Raw genomic sequence first — 22,089 nt, 5'->3', positions numbered from 1 at the left:
TTTGGGTGGTTCCTCCAACCAGAGTTATAGGTTTTAGAATATGGATCATTATCTTGCTTGGATGAGTTTCCAAGGTAATTAGCTTCCTCCCAGTTAACTCCTTCTTCTGTCTCCAACTCTCCTTGAGGTGATGGTTGAGTGTGGATAGCTGCAGCCTGATTCTTCTCCATTTGCTTGGTCAATTCAGCCAGTTGCTTGGTGATCATCTTATTCTGGGCCAGGATTGCATCCATATGGTTTAATTCCAAGACTCCCTTGTTGTTGCTTCTGTCCAAGGCATAAAAATACTCATTGTCAGCCAATGTCTCTATAACATCAATGGCTTCTTCAATGGTCTTCTTCTTGTTTAAGGAACCTCCAGATGAGTGGTCTACAGCTTTCCTTGATTCACAATTCAGCCCTTCATAAAAGATATGAAGTTGCACCCACTCATTAAACATATCAGGGGCATTTCCTTGTCAAATCTTTGAATCTCTCCCATGCTTCATAGAGAGTCTCACCATCCTATTATCTGAATGTCTGCACCTCAGTTCTTAGCCTGTTTACTTTTTGTGGAGGGTAGAACCTTGTTAAGAATCTATTCATTACATCTTCCCAGGTTGTCAAGCTTTCCTTGGGAAATGATTCTAGTCATTTTGATGCTTTGTCCCTCAAAGAAAATGGAAACAGTAGCAATCTATAGGTGTCAGGATGAACACCATTAGATTTAACTGTGTCACATATCCTTTGAAATTTAGTGAGATACTCATTAGGGTCCTCTTGGGCACTTCCTCTAAAATAACAGTTGTTTTGCACAAGAGTTATGAGCCGAGGCTTCAATTTGAAATTATTAGCATGGATAGTTGGCTTTTGAATGCTGCTACCACAATTTCCTAGATTTGGATTGATGAAAGATCCCAGAACTTTCCTCTCTTGTCCAGCAGGGTTGGCTGCACCTCTTCTGGCATGATTATTCACCTCTCCTTCATGATTGTTTTCTATATCGTCCTCCATGGTTATATCCAAGTCTTCCTCCTCTTCTTCTGCACCAACAACCCTCTTTCCTCTTGCTTCCCTCCTTAATCTCAGGAAGGTTCTTTCCGGTTCACTATCAAAGGAAGCTGAAACCTCTCTTCTACCTGTCATACAAGTACCACAACAAGCAGTAACCAGCAAGTGAAGAATTTCACAATTAATGAAAAAGTGTGGTTAGAGCAATCGAGGCAATTAATCAAACAGTTAATGAGTTAGTGAGTTAGTTTTGCTGGAAAGTAAAGAAGTAAGAGAAATTAAAGAGAAACAACTAACATTGAAGAAAATGAAAATGAACAGCTGAAATTAAAATTCAATTAATCAAAAGAAATGAAAATTGCTCAATCTAGTTATCCTCTAATTTAGTAATTATCAATACAAAACAAATCCCCAGCAACGGCGCCATAAACTTGATTCACCCGGAAACTGTCTCTCAACAATTTTTATAACACCTCGACATAAAAGTCAAGATAGCAATATCAACGCCATCAAGATGCAAATACCACCATTCAAAGGGAGAAATGATCCTGAAGTTTATTTGGAGTGGAAACGTAAGGTGGAAAGAATTTTTGCTTGCCATAATTACTCTGAGGAAAAGAAGGTTCGTTTGGTTCAGCTGTTTTGGAAGTGCTTCGACAAGAGAAATTATATGCTAATCTTAAAAAGTGCACTTTTTGTATTGATCGAGTTATATTTCTTGGTTTTGTTGTGAGTGCGAGTGGAATTGAAGTTGATGAGGAAAAGGTAAAGGCTATTCGTGAATGGCCAACGCCTAAGAATGCTTCTGAGGTACGAAGTTTTCATGGGTTAGCTGGGTTTTATAGAAGATTTGTGAAAAACTTTTCTACCATTGCTGCGCCTCTCACAGAGGTCATAAAAAAGGATGTTGGATTTAAATGGGAAAGGGAACAAGATATTGCATTTCATACCCTAAAAGACTGTTTGTGTTCTGCTCCTATTCTTGTTTTACCTAACTTTGATAAAACCTTTGAAATTGAATGTTAGACCCTAGGGGTGATGGTCCATTTCAAGTGCTCGAAAGGGTCAATGACAATGCTTACAAGATTGACCTTCCAGGTGAGTATAATGTATCCGCTACTTTTAATGTCTCTGACCTATCTCCTTTTGCTTGTGATGCAGATTCGAGGACAAATCTTTTTCAGGAAGGAGGGAATGATACGAGCCCTATGGAACAAACTGAGAACTGTCATATGCCAATTGGTCCAATTACAAGAGCAACAACTAAGAGAATAAAAGAAAGTTTTGTAAATATGGCTAAATCATGTGTTCAGGAGATGCATCAAGAATTGGGCAAGACAATGATTAACGATTATCAAAAGTCACACGTCTTACTATTTTACAAGATGCATTGAAGACTCTCATTAGTCAAGATGAATTAAAAGAGACATCACTTTCTTAGAATTTATTCTATGTTTATTTTATTTTTGTTATTTGTTTGTTTTAGGCCCAATTATGATTTGGCCCATATTTTATTCTAGTGAACTTATGAGTTAGGGATTTAAATTTAAGAGGTATAAAAACCCTCTAAACCCTGGTAGCCATTTTTTTTAATTTTGATGAATGAAATTTTCTTTGAGTTTCTTTGAGAAACTTGGGTGTGAACAGGTGAGGTAGAGTGATTCCCTTAACTGTTGCATCAGGAAATCAAATTGAGGTAGAGGAGTCCCTTTCTTTGATCTTCCATCTTATCCTGGGTTACGTTCCGTATCAAATTTTCTACCGGCAAGTGCACCGGTTTGTCGTCAAGTAAAAACTCACTATAGAGTGAGGTCGAATCCCACAGGGATTGGTTGGTTGATCAATGTTAATTGGAGAATTATGCTAGTTGAGCGAAATCAAATTTGGTTGAGAATTGCAGAATGTAAATTTGGCGGGAAACTTAAATTGCAAGAATTAAATGACAGAAGTTAAATTGCATGAAATTAAATGACAGAAACTTAAATTGCAAGAAATTAAATGGGAATGGAGGTTAAGTATGAAATTAAGGAAGCAGAATATAAAAGAATGGGTAGATTAGAGATGGGGAAGCTCATTGGGGTCAGGAGATGTGATAATTCTCTGGATCAAATTCATTTTCATCTCTTCCTCAATCAATGCATTCATTAATCTCCTTGGCAATCTTAAGTGATTAGATCCCAATTCCTTGGTAATCTAATCTCTCTAAGCATGAACAATTGCCCAATTCCTTGATTTAAGTGCTCATGGGAAGAGATAAAGTTTGGTCACTGATTATACCACACAAATTCATAGATCAAAGTATTGGTAGGATTACATGTCACTATATCCATCCAAACCCCAATTTAATCCAATGTGAGAAAGCAATTCTAGCATGATCTCCTCATTCCTCTTCTAAGGTTTCGAGGAGATCCAATTATGAATAGCTTCTTTCCCAAGACAACTATCCAATTGGATGAAGAACGAAAGCTTTCTAGCAAAATCAAGAGAAAAAAAGAAGAAGATGAATGAAAATTAATATTGATCCATTGAATTTACACAGAGCTCCCTAACAATGAAAAAGGTTTAGTTGTTCATAGCTCTCAAAATGGAAATTGCAATTTAAAGATACATTCTGGAAATTAAAATGAACTGAAAAGCAAAAAATGAGGTCCAAAGTAGAAAGTGAGTAAAGATGGTCCTTCTAACTTAAATTCTAAACTATTTATACACTTTCTTCCATTGATCTTCAATCTCTTAATTGGGCTTTTAGCCTTGATGGAATTGGGTTGAAATGGCTCCAATTGGTTTCCCTTGCTGTTGAGAAGAGATCTGTTTGAATTGCAAGTTCTGGTGCTTCAAGTTGGAGTCAACGTTTGATGGCCAACGTTGACTCAAACGCCATCCTTAAAAACCAGATAATTCTGCTGTCATTGGCGTTTGACTCAACGTTGGAGGGCCAACGTTCTGCTACCCACGCATACGCGTGCCTGACACGTTTACGTCCATGGGGTGAAAATGCTCATCCATGCGTGCGCGTGCTGCACGCGTGTGCGTGGATGCAAAAATATCATTTTCCAGTTTTAAACAAAGGTAGAAGAGTGTTGGCCTCAGCGTTAGACTGGCAACGTTCCCTCCAACATTGGCCTATCCACGCGTGCGCGTGCTGCACGCGTGCAAGTGGATTCTCAAAATTCAATCTGCGCGTATGCGCCATAGACGCGTGCGCGTCATTGCTAGTTTTCAAATCCAAATTTTTGAGATCACAATCGCGGACATTGGCCAAGGACGTTGGAGGTAGCGTTTGGGGTCCAACGTTACCCATCCACGCGTACGCGTCACCCACGCGTGCGCGTGGATTGCCAGAATTTCCAATCCACGCATATGCGTACAGCACGCATGCGCGTCGCTACAGGTTTTCAGAATTTCCAGAAAGCTCACTTGTTCACAACATTGGGGGTAACGTTGGATGTCCAATGCTCCCTCCAACGTGAGCATCAGCAAATTATGCAGACAATTGCTCTGCCTCCCCTTCAACGTTTGAGGCAACGTTAGTGGTCCAACTTGGCCACCAACGTTGCTTCTTCTTCATCTTTTCCGGGCTCCTTCTTCAACCTTCCTCCATGCTTTCTTTCACCTATCATCAACCAATACATGCATCAAAGCCTTGCTAAAGTCATGAAAATTCTCATCATTCTTAGCATACAAGTAATTATAGAATAATTCTCATGAAATTGCATCAAATTACTCATGATTGAATGAATCTAGGCATACATGAATTTCTAACCCAATTGCTTACTTAAAGCTCAAGAAAGTGCATAAAACTTATTAAAAACAAAGAAAAAGGATAGTGAAACTAGCCTAAGATGCCCTGGCATCAGGTATTACTTGATTCGACCCGGTGCACTTGCCGCTATTTTGTGGATTGTAAAATCCACATCACCAAGCCCTGTTCTTCTATGTTCTGATCTCCCCTAAATAGATAGATTTTCTATTTAGATGATGGAAATAACCATTGTTTGAATCTCAAGTAATTTTATTTGAGTAGCAAATTAAGAGATGAATAAATACAGAAAAGTGAGCACGCTTTAAATGCACAATTTTGGTGAGCAAAGTAAACTTAAAAAGATTATTATTAATATAAGATTATGCAAATATTGATTGTCAACGCCAGCATATCCTCACCTTCTAAATGAAAAATATGCATTATATTGATCTTAAATCGTAAGGTGAAGGAGACTCCCTTAAATTGTACTATGGCGACGACTTCGATGATAATAGTGAATGAGAGAATGAAGAGGCAGATTTAGAGTAGAGGACGCAATTTGTAGTTTCCATTTGCAAACCATGAGATCAATGAGGGGAGCGACAGATTGAAGAGGCAGAGCAAGAAATTGAGGAGGATGGAGAGGTGGTTTTACCATTTCAGAGCACTAAGAGCGAGAGTGGGGAACTGAGAATGAAAATGTGTGTTTGGATTTTGAGATCTAGTTGAGAATAGGCAACACTTTTTGTATGTTTTTCAAAAAATTAAATGCATTTATTAACATTTGAGTATAAATGTTACTTAATATTTAATTTTATGATAATTACTAACATTTTAATAAATATTACTAGGTAAATGTTACTAAAGGTCCAATATATAGTAGTGAAAGATGATTTTGGGTCTTTGGAAAATTATTGAACTTGAGAATGAGTTTAAAAAGAGGTACAGAATTTTCCACCTGCGAGGTGACACAGTACTAACCCTGCGAGAGATACATGCTGTTCTGCCTACGAGATAAGGAAAGTGATGGTGAATTTGTAAATGGTTGTATGATGATATGACAGGGTACTAACTCTGTGAGAGATACAGGCTATTCTGCCTGCGAGGTGTACAAAGCACTTAACTCTGTGAGGTGTGCAGGGCACTTAACTCTGTGAGGTATTCTCTGTCTGTGATGTATACAGGGCACTCACCTTGCGAGGCTATGCTATATAGCGAGTAAACAACAAAGAGGACAATGTCCAGATTAGCTACTAGATGTGTCGGGTTCTAGCAAAGTAACCGACACGTGAGCTCATGGCCAGTAGGACAGGTATGCATCATATGTATCTATGTGACATTGTTTGGGTGTGCATATTGTATTTAGTTTGCCTATGTAAGTATTTCTGTATAACTGCTAATTGCCATACTTGCTGTAATTGCTCTTGATTGTGTTTGAACTTTATTACTTGTGATTGTGATTTTTTGGTTCGGACTATGGTGGTTGGAGTAGTGGTTTGATTATACTTTGGGCAGAGGTCGTGACTGTTAATATTTTGGGCTAGAGGCCGAGGCTGTGTTTATGTTGGGCCGGAGATCATGATTGGTGAGTTTGGACTGATTGATCATTGGTATATATTGAATGTTATGTGATTCATCGAGAATGAAACCTTTTATAAAATTCAAGATATGCAATTGGATTTTCGGATTTATTTATATGTTGATATTTGAATAGATTCATAAAACGAACGATAATCACTGCAATTGAAATCAGTTTTCTTTATACATATCCTCTTATGACAATTCTTAAAAATCCCTTATTGAGAACCAGCAAAGACGATATTCTCAGCCTTTACAGATTTTTCTTTTCAAGATGCATAAAGAGTTTGTGTGTGTGTGTGTGTATATATATATATATATATAAAGATTGTAATTTAAATTGTGTTATATACGTATATTTGATTGAAATAAAAAATATTTTTGATTTTTTAAAGAACACAATTATACGATTTCGAGTTAAAGGTTCACATATTATTATTAAATGGGAAAGTAGGAGGAGACAATATACCTATTGTACAATACATACAATGGGGTTTAATTGAAATTAACGTTAAATTATGGGTAATTAATTAATTTTAATTTCTTTCTAATTTGAATTTTGAAACAAATTAGGATTACCATCAATTATAGAATCAGAAAAAGAAACTGCCTACATCAAGACGGCGTGAATTCAACTCTCTCCACTAATTCGAGAATCTCGCCGCCTCAGCCTTGCAAGATCACTGACTGCCGTCTGCCTCTCTTCCCACCGCCCTATTGTTCGAACTGCATCCAGGTGATTTGCGTGGTCTCTGCGTTAGCGCAGAAACCCAGACCTGTAGCAAGGAGTATTTGCAACCGAAAGACCATCTTCCCAATGGCCACATCTCAAGACGAACGCGTTTCAAGCGAGGGTCATCCTTCATGCACACCATCGGACAAAGATACATTAATGGAGTGCGATATCGTTGAACCCCTAGGCTGTGATATGTCTACCGTTGCAGTGGTTTCATCAGACCAACCTCAAAACATATCTGGCGAAGTCGTCGTCGACGTTGAGAAGTCGAATCAGGTGAGCAATTTTCATAAACAAATTCTGACATGGATGTTTAGTTTTCGAAAAATTCAGATTTTATGTCACATTGTAAATGAGGTGTTTGTTTTTATCATAAGAGCAGTATCCATATATGATGAATGAGTTGTTATTGAACCAAATGTGACATTGTTTTATATTGAATGGTATGATTATATCCATGCAGAATTTGAAATAATGAATTAATCATTTCATGCGTATATGGTTGTTTTTAAAGGTATGGTATACTTATGTGCAGCAAACATATTTTATACTTATTTTTTGTATATGAATGTATGCTGCCTGCATATTATATGGCATGTTTTATATGCTAACCATCCTATTATATTTGTATCTGTCATGCAGATGGCCATATATTTTATATAGATGTTGAAATAGCCTAAATTAGTTAGTTGATATGCATTGTAATGTATGGTATGCGTATATTGTTGCTACATGATGGTCATTCAATGAATTAAAAAAGTAAATATAAGGTGATGCATGGGTTGAGAAATAGGACTAAATTAAAGTGTATGGTACTTGGATTTCCTGCATGTTAATCATGACATGCTTATTTCAGTGCTTTGTAATGGCGTGGTATCTTTATATGATATCTGCATATATTTTTTTTATATGCTCACATGCTTTCTACTTATTATGTGGTTTATATGGATACGGGGTTTGTCTTGTTTATATGGTTGTGTTTTATATTGCATGGTAACCTTATATGAGTGTTTTGTACATATATGATACCTGCACATTATGCTTGCCGGCATGTTTTTTATTTATATATTTTATTTATATTTTTTATGTGTAGAAAAGATGTTTTGTAGCTAATTCTACATGATTGTCATTAAATGAAAAAAGAAGCAACTAAAGGGTAGTGCAGGCCCTTAAATAATAGATAAAATGAAATAAATAATTCTGTTGGCTTGATTTGTAGCTGTTGCTGTGTTTTTGGTGATTGTGTTTAAGATTTTATTTAAATGATTTTTTATAAGGATCTTTAACCTTTTGGTTACTTTGTTTGTTTTGGAATTATAGGCCATGCAGCTGTCAAATGTTACAGATGTTGGAAGTGAAGAGATGGAGCTTGGTGATGAGGTTTTGGAATCTAGTTTACTTTTGTGTAGTCATAATGTGCATGTTTGATTTGATAACTAATGGTAATTATGTTTTTTTTTGGACTAATATAAAATATAGTTACCAGATCATGGTTGCCTACAAGAAGACGAGATACCAAGAGTTAGAATGCGGTTTGCTCAGTTACATATGGCTCATGACTTTTATGTTACCTATGCAAAGAAAGTTGGATTTGCAACTAAGATAAGGACGACAATATTTGACAAGATCACAAAGGCTCCCGTTAACCAAGCTATACACTGTAATCGCGACGGTACCGCGAGTCTCGTGTTAAAGCACCAACGCGGAAGAATACGTTTTCAGCTACTGGGTGCAAGGCAATGATATATGTAAAGTTTGATAAAGCCATGCAAGACTGGGTTTTGTTCAAGGTTGACTTGACACACTCACACCCCTGTTCAGCGAGAAAGGCAGTGCACTACCATGAGTATAGGCAGCTGACCATGCATGCGAAGTGCGTGATCGAGAATAATGATGAGGCTGAGATTCGACCAAATAAGACATTCCTTGCTTTGTCAAATGAGGCTGGAGGCCCCTCTAACGTGGAATTCTCAGAGAAAGATTTAAGAAACTATATAATAGCCAGGCTCCGAACTAGCAACGTGAATGCGGATGTCAGGGAGATGATGAGCTACTTCATGAGAATGAAGGACATTAATTCGAACTTCTTTTACGCAGTGAAGTTGGACGAGGAGTGTAAATTTAAGAGTGCAGTATGGGTGGATGCAAGATGTAGGGTGTCGTATGAATACTACGGAGACGTTGTGTCAGTTGATAGCACCTACAGTACAAACAGGTATGAAGTAGTTCAATTGTTGTGGTGCGCACTTTATTTTTTTAAACTCTATCTAATCATGATTGGCATTTCTTATGTGTGGTTGGTTTTTCTGGTAGGCATGGATTACCGTTTGTGTCGTTCGTTGGGGTCAACCACCATGGCAAGTCAACCCTTCTCGGTTGTGCTTTACTGGGAATGAGAAAATCACAAGTTATGAGTGGGTCTTCAGCCAATGGGTGAAGTGCATGGGATCTGCTCCGCAGCGTATCATAACCGATCAATGTCAGTCCATTTTTTGTGCGATCAGGAATATATTACCCCGCCACCGATGGTGCATCTGGCATATTACGAAGAAGTTACCGAGTGAGCTTGGGGGTTACCGCCGGTACAGAGCTTTGTATGATGACCTCAATGACATCGTGTGGAACTTTCGGACTGAGAAGTCATTTGAGGATAACTGGGCAGAATTTATAGATGAGTACAAGTTACATAACAACACATGGCGGGTAGGTCTGTTAGTAAATGATTAATTCACGCGCTTTAATAGACAATTATTTAGTATCTGAATTGTTCTTATTTGTATTAATAAGTTTGGTGTAAGGTTTCTTTGCTAAAATTGAGATTCTTTATTTTCTGTAGACATGTATGATGAACGGTGCATGTGGGTCCCCATATACTTCAAGGGTGAATTTTGGGCAGCAATGAGGAGTACACAAAGGAGTGAGAGCATGCACGCATTCTACGGTGGATACTTACACTGTAAAACTAGCTTGGTTCAATTTGTTCACGAATATGACAATGTGCTTGGAGTCAAGGAGCAGAGGGAATTGGAGGATGATGCTGCAGACTCGAGGGGGTTATCCCTTGTGCAACGAGCTCGCCTATGGAGAAACAGTTTCAGCAAGAGTATACCACGAGCATGTTTATGGATGTTCAAACTGAGTTTGTGAAGAAGGCTAACTGCAGAGTTTCTGCAGTTGATGAACAGGGTCCATTGGTTTGCGTGAAGGTGGAAGAGGAGAAACTAGTCAACGATACTATTCTATGCGTTCCGTACGATGTTCACTTTGACCATTTCACACAGGAGGTTCGTTCTGAGTGCAATCTTTTTGAGAGTTCAGGTGTGTTATGTTGTCACTATCTTGAAGTTTTCCATTCGTATAAAGTGTACAAAGTACCTTTCTGTTATGTTCTTCCTCGATGCAGCAAGAAAATAAAGCGCAAGCATACGTATGTCAAAAGTAGCCATGATGTCAGTCGGTCGGATGAGAGTCATGTTAAATTCAGGGGACTGTGTGCACACTTCTATAATGTTGCTCAAGAGTTTGTCGGTGATGATGACGAAACAGCATTGTTGCATGTTGCTTTGGAATAAACAAGGGCCAAGTTGGCTGCGCACCGTGCCAAGAAGAGGTCCGAGAGCGTGTCAGAGACCCAGACCAACATTGGCTCACAGAGTTCGAACGATGTTGGTGTTGATGACATCCAAGGCCCATCGAAGGTCACCACAAAGGGCAGGCTAAAGAGTAAGAGGCTCGGTGCTGCCCTTGATAAGTCCTTCAAGAATTCAACTCGGAGAAAACAAAAGAATTCATCCCCGGTACATGTTTGCCTTAATCTCAACTTTGTATATTTATTTGGTATAGTACTATCCAAGAACATAACTGTTGGACTTTTTATTTTTTTATTTTTGGTAGGTGGTTCATCCGCACACATCTCAAGATGTAAACCATGGAACTGTTGCTGGCCTGAATGTTCCCGAACAAGCTGGTGGTTTCATGTCTTTGTTAAGCTCCTTCAACAAAAATTAGGATTAGTTGGACAAGGTTGTGATAGTGTATATTTTTTCATCTCTGTGTTTAAAGGGTTCATGTTAGTTTCAAGGTTTTAAGGCAGTTGTTGCGAAAGTCCATATGTTATTAATTGCAAGAACCCTTTTTCCATTTGTGAGAACGAACCACTTTACTATTTTTATTTCGTTTAGACTTAATGCATAACGAGTATATTTGATGGTTATTCTGTAATTTACGAGATAGTTTAATAAAGTTGTACTTGATTTCTACATGCTTTACTGTATAGTTTTTCGGTACGTAGCCGTACATTCTAGACATTGTTTTCACGGTTTTTGTAATCAACTAAAGCAGATGTTCATTTTTATGAGTGATCAGATTTTTATTTTCACTCTAAGCATGGATGGTTAGCCGTTAGTATTTGTGTGTGTGCAGCAATTGGTTGTTATGTTTTAATTTTGACCAAGTTACACTGGATGTTCATTTTAGTAAAGTTTAGGATGTTTAGTTTAGCTATATTGGTGGATGGTTATTGGTCACCTATTTCAATATGCACAAATACGGCTACTTTACCAAACAACTTTGATAAATCCGGGATTCTAACATATAAAAAAAACATAGATCCTTTTAAGGTAACATAACCAATAAATCATTGTAATGTAGAAAAAAATACCTCCTGGAATCAACTCTTTCTAATGTGACATAAACAAATCCCTAAACATGTCAGCAGTAAGTAAAATAATTATAATATGGTAGTTCGATTCATTGTAGCTATGCGCTTCTGGTGCAGAATACCTCCTGGTGCAGAATGCAAACTGTCGAGTATAACTATGCACTTTGCATTCACCTCAAATGCATATACCCACAAATGGTCCCTCCAACAATAAGGAAATAACCACTGCAGCAAACAATATATATGAATGAGGTTTGTCTTGTGAGTAAACAAAAAGAAAACCCCAAAAAAACCTATTGATCTCCGTCGAGCATTCAAGAACCAAACATCCTCAAATTATATGACAACCTATTTCCAACAGCATAGTAAAGTCAAACAAGGTAACAACATGGAAAAACCCAAAACTAAAATATGCAAATAAAAACATTCATAAGAAAAATTGGTCACAGTGACCCCCCGTTCCAAATTTAACCATGTATTTATTAGTGGAATCAAAAGCCCGGGTTAGGTCACGTATACAAATCGTGGTAAAATAATAAACAACCCGCATAATCCAATACTGAGTTCAAGGAGGATACAAACATTTCAAAACAAAACAGCAACTCACCCAGTTTCTCTTTGCTGCTACTACCTTGTTGAAGAACCTAGTATCCTCACCAAAGCTTGGACTAAGACCAGCATAAATTGGTCTCACACCGTCAATAAATGAAGTAAGACTATCATTTCGTGTCACCGATTCCTGCAAATCCACACACATAGTAAGAATCCCGACAAAATCATTTCCACATTGTAATCAGAAGAATGTAATTACCAATATGCCTGGACACACGCAATAGAAATCTCGCTTGAATCTAGATGACTCGTTGTCGTTTAAAGAGTAGCACATCCATTGAATTACCTACACAATTTATTTAGCTAATGTAAGCTAAACCCCGATATAAAGATAGGGAATAAAAATGCATGATTAAGTTCATATACTTACGCAGCTGTTGACCCAACTGCGGGGTTTCAAGGTCCAGAAGTCCTTCCTTTGTAATACCATGTAGTCACGCCCTTCATACTTAGCTAAATCTTGATCTTCGTTCAACGAAGAGTTAACTATCCAGGTTCTGATTTGTTCCTCCTTAGTCTCCCCCACCTTTATATTTCTTAGGGTTGGATGAATTGAATGTATCGGTGAAGGGGTTGGAGTCTTTTCAAACTGAGTTAAACCGAGTGAAAAGCTAGGTCTCCCTGGACTCGGTGTATGGTAGCTCGATTTGTTTGGCAACAGCGTTTGTAGGGGCTACATGATGATGGCATTTGTTTCACGTCCCTGTTCAATATTATTGAGTACTTGCTCGAATTCAGGACACTGAACGATCGAGATGTCGAATTCGCTGCAAACGAACGCGACATGAAGTTAGCTAATACGACAACTTATGCCTAGCTAGATGGCTAATCACAAGGCATGGTATGACAAATAAAGAACAGAAACATACAGCAAGGTAAGCCAGAAACCACTAACCGGTCAAAATCATAGTCACTGAGCTGGACATGTGCTGCTGGCGGCGTGTGTGGAGATGCATCCTTGTGATCAGTGTTTTCTTCTTCAGCACCTTTATGATTGCCCTTGAACACGGGCTCTGATTGTTTTACATCATGTGGTGGAGGCTGCTGTTGGAATAATCGTATCCTTCTAGCAAGCGGCACGTTGTCCTCATCGTCAGAGTCCGGTACTACCAACGGTCCAGCATTGCTTCCTTGGACAATTTCTCTTAGAATTGCTTTTTTGGTGCCGCTTCTAGATCAGCTTTTACGGACAGGCAACTTTCTCCTCGTTCCAGGCCTGGATTCCTGTGGTGAAAATTCATCTATATCGTCATTTGCATAAAAAATGATGCATCTCATTGTCATGGATATCGTCATTTGAATGAAAGAATAAACACCGATGATAACAACACACGTAAGGGTAATTAACCAAGCTCACCTTATGCGTATCGATATCCATATGCTGTGGTTTTTCCCAGCTCCTGGTACGTGGTGACTGGTCGGAGTCCTTGCGCTGCTGTTTCCTTCCATCGTCGACCTTGCCACACTGTTGGAATTACAAAAGAATTAACAATTACATGCACATCATAGCATCTTGCACAACAGACAATGAAGGAATGTACAAAGATAAAGAAGGATGCATGAAAATACTAACAAAAAATGAATCACAAATTAGCAATCCAGTTCAGATCATAACCCCTTTGACCATCTTAAAAGCATCTGTTTACATAACAACACAATCCAAATAAAAAACCAACACCGACCATTCGATTACATAGTAAAGTTACCTTCCAACTATAAATATCAAAGATTTATGAAATAGAACAACCATCCAATCAGATAATCGAGTAACAATCCAGCATATAAGACTAACTATCTATCATAAAAACCAACAACCCAAATTCCTACTAAAGTGAACATCCAATATCCTAATAAAGTGAACATCCAAATGAGTGACGGAACGTCCTACGTGGAGCAGCACAACCCTCAATTACAACCACGCCAGCGATCAATGAAAACTATTTTCACACAATCCATCAAATAGGCAGCCCCATAAAGCAATTTTATCATACATACAGAAGCCATCCAAATAAATCAAACATAAGTTATCTATCCAGTTCAGATCAGAACCCAGTTTGAGCATCTTAACTGCATCTGTTTACTTACCAAACTCAACCCAAATAAAACCTTAGCAAAAATACGACGCAACAATTGTATTCAACCAAATCTTCAACATAAAAACATGTAAATACCATTCACGGTCATTGAACTCAGCTATACCAGGTTTTCCTTTATAAACATCATACATCAAAACCAACCATGCAGCCACGTACAGAAGTAACTTTCCAATTTTGTTACCGCAAATTCTATGATAAGAATCAACCATCCTATCACATAAGTAAGGATACAATTAAATGAGCACACGATCTATCACAAAGAAAGCATATCACCTTATTCGCCTCCTTATAACTTGGATGAGATGTAGTCCTGCCTTGGTTAGACGAAGCTTGGTCAGCATCCTTTCGAGGCCTTTTACACCTCCCTTTCTCGTGAACTGCTTTACTAGAAGACTGTTTTTCTGTTTTTTCTGTTTCTTTGCATTGTTGACTATGCAACCCTGTGTGTTCAACATGAGACAACAAAGAGATGAAAAAAATCAACGTGAACCTCCAATTGCACTAGTGTTCAACTAGATTATAGAACAGAGACTAGTAGAGAGTGAACCTGTGAGATAACATGCTCGGCCTTCTTATCAAGTTCATTAGTGGTCCATTCAACAATCCAAGGCTCGGGTACTTGACATGCATGTAGCAGACCATGCTTTAAGCGCTGAAAGTACAAAACCTACAGCAAGTAACTAAAATATTAGGACTTACACCTAAAGCCGTACATGGTTTTTAAATTTATGTAATTTATTTGCAATACCAGTAACATGAACATGCACCCGCCGCATGTTTCCCGTTTCTCGTCTTGGAATTTCGTTATCGCATCTCGTAGCCACTTTAGTATCTGATATAGCCAATGAAATCTTCTTGGGTTCGAGACATCCAATATCGGAGGGAGGTGCCATGGGAAAATAGTCTGCTGGCTTGTCGGATTAAGAAACATCTTCAAAATAACCATGATAAAGTATCTTCTAAAGGTCATCCTCTGTTGCTCGGTGTCCATTGGACAGGCAAAGACAAAGTCCCGCAGTTGGATTGTAGTTTTCTTCTGAAACTCTCTCTTAATTGCCAAATGCGATTCATTTTTTCTGCAATTCTGAGATTGGGTCCCCTGCGCGAAACGAAACAGTTTACCACAATCAGTACGTGTCAACAACGGAAAAAGCATAACCACGCAGAAGAATTTTTACATCTTACATAACTTCCACTAACCTCGAGAAGGTATGCTGAATACATTGCCGATAAGTTCGGCGGTAATGCGAATATCCCCGGCGTCGACCTTGAGAGTGTTTGTCTCCACGTCGTAGGCCCTAACTAGTTGGAGCATGATGCTCTGCTTCACATGCCATTGTGGTACCCGGCGCAGGAAATCAAATCCTATGGCCTCAATCTCGGCCAACTTAGCCTGCTCATTATGTCGTTCTAAGTGAGTAAATAGGTTATTAATGTAGCAAGGTGAGCAGAGCGTCTTGACTAGTTTTTATTGAGCAAAATAAAAAAAGGATCACCATAACGTCATAAAAAGTAACCAAATATGTTCATTTTTTCATGTAATCAACGGGATACCTTTTTATCCATTTGACTTTGTCTTCGGCCGGTATAGAAATTGGTTTTTTTTCGAGCATTGTGATAATTTACACACGCAATAATCTCTTTAAAATCTAAGTCGTTAATTCATAAAAGAGACAAGTGACCTGGACCCAAATAACGTAAATATTAACATAATATTAAATTCCAATTCATGTAAACTTAATTTTTGGAGCTATATGGCACGAGAATATTATACTGATGAACTGAGGCTGATAAAAAATTATTGGTCTAATTAAAATCAGGTAATTAAAATCTTGAGAAGATCCAAATTCAATTAAAAGATTAGCAAGTTGTGTCTAAAGTCTAGACAAATATATATACTTCATCATCATCTTGTAGTATTATAACACAGTGAAATACACATTATTATAACCATCTATCTATGGCCCAACCATATATATACTACTGAGTCTCATGAGACACAATACTAACCAAGTGCTTTACTTTGGTGCTATATGAATGGCTTCTTTCTTCTTTGCAATAACAATAAGCAGCAGTGCCTTAATGGCTTCTCTGTTACTCCTGTTGGCATTATTCACAGTAAATCTTCGCATTACTGGTTATTGTTCAACTGTTTATTATGTGTTACTATTCGTTTTTGTTTCTTCTAACCCAAAATTATTCTAATTCTTTTTATTAGAGAAAGTGGACATAGTGATGTAAAGTGCTATAAATCAATATAAATGTTGTGAAAATTAATATATAAGGAATACTAAGAATAAACTTTGAACTTGGAATTCTGAGATTGTTTTAATGCTTCCTGAGGCACACACTAAAAATAAAAAATAAAAAAACATAACACAAAGATGCATTGCAAGTCCATCAATCATTTCATTATATCCATACAGTAGATATTATTTTGTTAGAGTCTTCTACATGTAATTTTTTCGTTCGGAATTAAAATTCTAACGGTTCAGGCCTGAGAAAAAAATTATTTTAATTTTATTACAAATGAATAACAATAGGTACAGGTAATTTTTTTGCTGCAGTGATAACAGCAACACAGTAAGAATTGAAAATTGTCCAAATTATAGAAAATTTGCATTAATAACCATTCAATATCCTACTAAAGTAATCATCCAACAGATATCAACTAAATTTCAACAATGGTCAGCGAGTTTACGTCACGTTGCATGCACATAGTCCACACGGGAAGAGCGAAAAAAAATTTAAACCTATACTGCTACATAAAAACGATCCCCAAACTTTCCCGACCTTTTCCGCGCTAAAGTTAAATCAACATGAATTGCAACAAACCAAACTAACTACATACTCCACAGGCTCTGGGATAATAAAATTGCAGGTACTGCTTCCTCACCATGGGTACTCACGGATATCATCAACAGAATTTATCTACATTCCAACATGCAACAGTGATTACCATTCCAAAAATGAATAACTCCACCCACTTACCTTGGATGGTTAGGATTCTTCCGGCCATGATTATCGCTCTGTGGCGGCCAGTGAAATATTGACGATCAGGCGGCTATTGTTCCAGGATCGGCTCCTCCGCTGCTCAAAGACGACAGCGCCCGTGCGAGGATGACTATCCAGCTACTCGGTCCGGCGTTGAGCGCTCCCGTGGCTACAGTTCTGATCGGCGGCGTAGCACCCAAGGGCTCGGTTGGAGCGACGGCGAGATGCTAAGCAGCAACAGGACGCCGTACTTGAGGGCAACGAAGAGGAAAAGGCAGGATGTTCAGCAACGCTTGCGGCACTCACGGTTCTGTGCCGTCACCGGAATGTTCAACGATTAGGAGGGTTTGGGTGGGGAACTAAAAGAGTGACAACGAAATGGATTTGGAGGTTGGAGAAAAAATAAAAATATCTAAAATTGTGTGGTGTGTTAAAAGTAAACAGCCAAAAAAGAATTAAGGTTATTAATATGTTAATTTTCTGTTTTAAATTTAATTAGGCTTAATAAACAGCCTATTGTAACTATTGTATAATTATTTTATTATCTCTCGAATAAAACTCTTATTAAATATATGAAAATTGTGGTAATAATTTTAATATTAAAATGACACCACTAAAAACGTGACATTCTCATACTAAAAGTGTTACACGCTTTAACATTTTTTCGTAATGTGTCAGTATCGCATCTTTTTTTCTTCTCAAGTAACTAATTACATATTTTTCAACAAATAAATTATCGTTGCAACGCCAGGCTATTATTATAGACTTTAACGTTTATGGTAGTTGGTTACGTCACGTTTGTTTTTATTTTTTTTCAAAGACAGTTGGATTGGGACTTGGTAGGGTCCAAGACACTCACAGCCCCAAGTTCAAAACATAGAAAGATATGTAAGTACGTAAGTATAATTCTAGTTCCAAAGAAGAAAAGTATAATTAAAATTACAGCAGATTTATAAATTTTTATTTCATACTTTTTTCTATAATAACTTATAAGAGTCTAACTTAAAATTTTCAAAAAGACTTATTTAATTTCTCCGAATCAGAAGACCAATCAATTACTTATTTAATTTATGTAATGATTAATCTTTTAGACTTTACTCCATTTTTAACAAATTTGTTTATCTAGTTTTTAATTACTAATTCAATTTTATCTCTTGTTTTTTAATCCATCTCATCCTATTCTCAATTTGATTTAATTTCAGGAATAAAATAATCACATATATGATGAAAGCACACATATTATAATATTATTGGTTTATAAATACATGAGAAGATTTTTCTTCAATACTTATGGACCAACAATAATGCAGAACGACGCAGCATCAATAGAGAGGAATCAAATTTATAAAAAAAAAATTTGATTACAAACTAGAAAATTGCAAAAAAGACTAACAAATCTTAGTAACATTCCTGTTACCCATAATAGCCTATATAATAAACTAAGTAGCTCCCTGAAATTATACTCGAAAAGCATATATAACAATAACAAGGATGGATTCCTTCATCTTCTTCCTTATCTCCATTGTTATCTCCTTGTGCTTCTGCTTCACCCTTCAAGCCCATGTCTTACCTTCTTCAAACTCCAACAATCCATTCCCCGAAGAAGCTCACCCCACCAAATCTGGTTACCTTCCAGTAGCTACCACGTCTTCTTCTGCAATCTTCTATGCTTTATATGAAGCTCAAAACTCAACCTTACCTCTCTCCAGAACCCCACTTCTCATTTGGCTCCAAGGTGGCCCTGGAACCTCCTCCATGCTTGGCAACCTCTATGCGGTTGGACCATGGCGTATCACAGAATCCATCACCCTTGAACCCAACCCTGGTGCTTGGAACAAGTTCTTTGGCGTTCTCTTTCTTGATAACCCCATTGGCACTGGATTCAGTATAGCCTCATCACCTCAAGAGATCCCAACAAATCAAGAAGGTATTTCCAAACACCTTTATGTTGCTATTACAACGTTTCTTCGACTTGATCCTGTTTACAAACACCGCCCTATTTATATTGTTGGCCAAAGTTATGGAGGAAAGTATGCGTCTACAACTGGAAATTACATATTGAAAAGAAATGCACAGTTGCATGCTTCTAAAAGAGTGAATCTTGTTGGTGTGGCTATCGGGAATGGAATAATTGAGGCAGTGACCCAATCACGCACGCTTCCGGCTAATGCTTATTATGTGGGTCTGATCAATGAGAGGCAAAAAAGTGAGTTGGAGAAGACTGCAGGGGGAAGACTCCAGGGGAAGTTGCAAAACATGTCAGGGCTGGCTACTTTGTATGATTACACAAGGAAAGATCATCTTTATCACTATCAAGATTGGATTAATCAATTCATGAATATAGCTGAAGTGAAGAAGGCATTGGGAGTGAACGAATCACAAGTCTTTAAAGTGTCCAGTAATGATATTAGAGCAGCGTTCCGAGGTGATATAATGAAGAGTGTCAAGTTTAGGGTAGAAGGGTTGTTGAGGAGCAATGCTATTAGGGTGTTGTTGTACCAAGGTCAATATGATTTGATTGCTGGTCCGGTGCAAACTGAGGCATGGGTGAATACTATGAAATGGGAAGGGATTGTGGAGTATGTGAATGCAGAGAGGAAGATATGGAAGGTGAATGGAGAGCTTGCTGGGTATGTCCAACAATGGAAGTCACTCACCAATGTTGTGGTCTTGGGTGCTGGCCATCTTATGCCTGCTGACCAGCCTTTGAATGCTAAAGCAATGATTGAAGATTGGGTCTTGCAAAAGGGTATATTTGGAAATTCGCCTTCTTTTAAGTTTTGATTTCATTTAATGTACTTTATATTAATTTGTGTTTTAAAATGTGTAATAATAAAAATTTTTAATTTTGACAATGAGTTATAGCTCAAATGACATATAGTCTCCCCATACTCAATTAAGAGGTTGCGGGTTCGAGTCTTCTATCTTTGATAAAATAAAATAATAAAATTTTTTAATATATTTAAATATTTATCATAATTTTTTTAATTTGTTATTATTTATTATAATAATTATTTTTAGATATTATATCTTAAATTTTTTAATATATTTAAAATTAAAAATCATATTTTTTAAAATTAAAATATTTAAATATAAATTAAAACATAATAGAACAAAAATAAATAACAAATCAAAATTAAATTCTAATCAAATTAAAATTAAAATAATATTATCAAATCAATTTCTTCAGCTTTAAATCCAGTATATATGACTTTTTCGATTCTAGTTTCTTTGTTGATGTAATTGTTAGGTAATTTTATACGTAGATAAGTTTGTATGAATTTTAGACATTATAACAAAAATAGAGTATTTGCATAAAAAATTTGTGTTAAATTTAAAATTGTTACAAAATTTTTTTTAACAAAAATTAATTATTTGTTATATAATAACAATATTTTGTAACAATTTGATTTTTTTTATTATAAACTATGTTGGCTTTTGTAATGAATTGGTATTTTGTTGAAAAATTTTATAATGTTTAATTTCTAACAAAAGATTAAGTTGTTGCAATAGTTCAAAATATTTTGTAAGAATATTTATTTGTTTTAAAAATCTAATTATTTTGTAACAAAAAATTAATTTGTAACAAAATTCAATTTTGTCTGTAATAAGCTATTTATTTGTCACAATTTAAGAATTTTTTGTAACTAAAAAAAAATTATTTTAAAATATTAAAATCTTTAGAGTAAATATCTAACTCGTTCCTTGTCTACTCCAAAATAGGACAAGGCAATTCCTATCGAAAAAGTAGACCCGTTTCTATCCTTGTCTATCGTGAGTCATGGCGGCTCTTTCGTCATTTCTCCTCACTAAATTTAACGGAAGAGACATATGTGGCGCTTAATGTAACACCCTCATCACCACCAAAGTATCATGCTTTCGGCTGCAATACTCTGATAACAAGGATACTACGACAACTTTTATATATAAATAATAATAAGTAGGAGCTTTTACCTAAAAACTATATTGACTTTTTTTGAAAAACCAAAAATATTTTTCCTTTTTAAACAAGCATGCATATATAAATACATCCAAGTCATCACACCTCTTTTACATTTCAATACATTTACACTTACAAGAAAACTTATACAAGTGTTTGTATATATACAAAGTCATATCATAAAATTACAACTCCTATCCCTCTTTACAAGATATAAATATCGATAGCAATGGCGAGAAAAAATCTAGTAAAAATAAATAAAGTACAACCAGAAGCTTGGAAAAATTTTCATAGACTTTTCGTTCGTTTCCTAAAAAAAAAATAGGACTATAGGGGGTGAGAGTCTAACCGTACGATCTCACCAGAGAAATTTTAAAATACACTATAATTTTAACCTCAACAAATACATCCATGCATATTAATTTTTACCAAACTTACCAAGACATATAACTTACCCAATCATGGTCTCCGGCCCAGTCACGGCTTTCGGCCCAAAATACACTACAACATATCAAGAGATATAACTCAAATCAAACACGGCCTTTGCCTCAAACAATCACGGCTTTCGGCCTAAAATACACCACAACACATCAAGAGATATAACTCAAATCAAACACAGCCTCCGGTCCAAAATACACCACAACACTCTACCATAATCCGAACCAACAAGTTATAACACTACAAGAAAACACGTCTATTGCCACGTTTTTAAAGCGTGGCAAAAAGCTGAAAAAAGCGTGG

General features: G+C 36.7%; 2 protein-coding genes across 2 annotated transcripts; both read left to right on the top strand.

Annotated features, from left to right (window-relative positions):
- LOC107614998 (protein FAR1-RELATED SEQUENCE 5-like) lies at positions 8,786–11,054 on the top strand. The gene is made up of 8 exons (XM_016317120.2): positions 8,786–9,261; positions 9,360–9,479; positions 9,551–9,753; positions 9,883–10,099; positions 10,210–10,364; positions 10,410–10,536; positions 10,624–10,843; positions 10,941–11,054. The coding sequence occupies exons 1-8, from the start codon at positions 8,786–8,788 to the stop codon at positions 11,052–11,054; spliced, it is 1,632 nt and encodes a 543-aa protein (XP_016172606.2).
- Positions 18,725–20,266, top strand: LOC107618822 (serine carboxypeptidase-like 50). The gene has a single exon (XM_016320989.2). The coding sequence runs from the start codon at positions 18,900–18,902 to the stop codon at positions 20,190–20,192; it is 1,293 nt and encodes a 430-aa protein (XP_016176475.1). The 5' UTR covers positions 18,725–18,899; the 3' UTR covers positions 20,193–20,266.

Source organism: Arachis ipaensis, chromosome B09, assembly GCF_000816755.2.
Source record: "Arachis ipaensis cultivar K30076 chromosome B09, Araip1.1, whole genome shotgun sequence".
In the NCBI taxonomy this organism is placed as follows: domain Eukaryota; kingdom Viridiplantae; phylum Streptophyta; class Magnoliopsida; order Fabales; family Fabaceae; genus Arachis; species Arachis ipaensis.
This window is presented reverse-complemented; position numbering and strand designations above follow the sequence as displayed.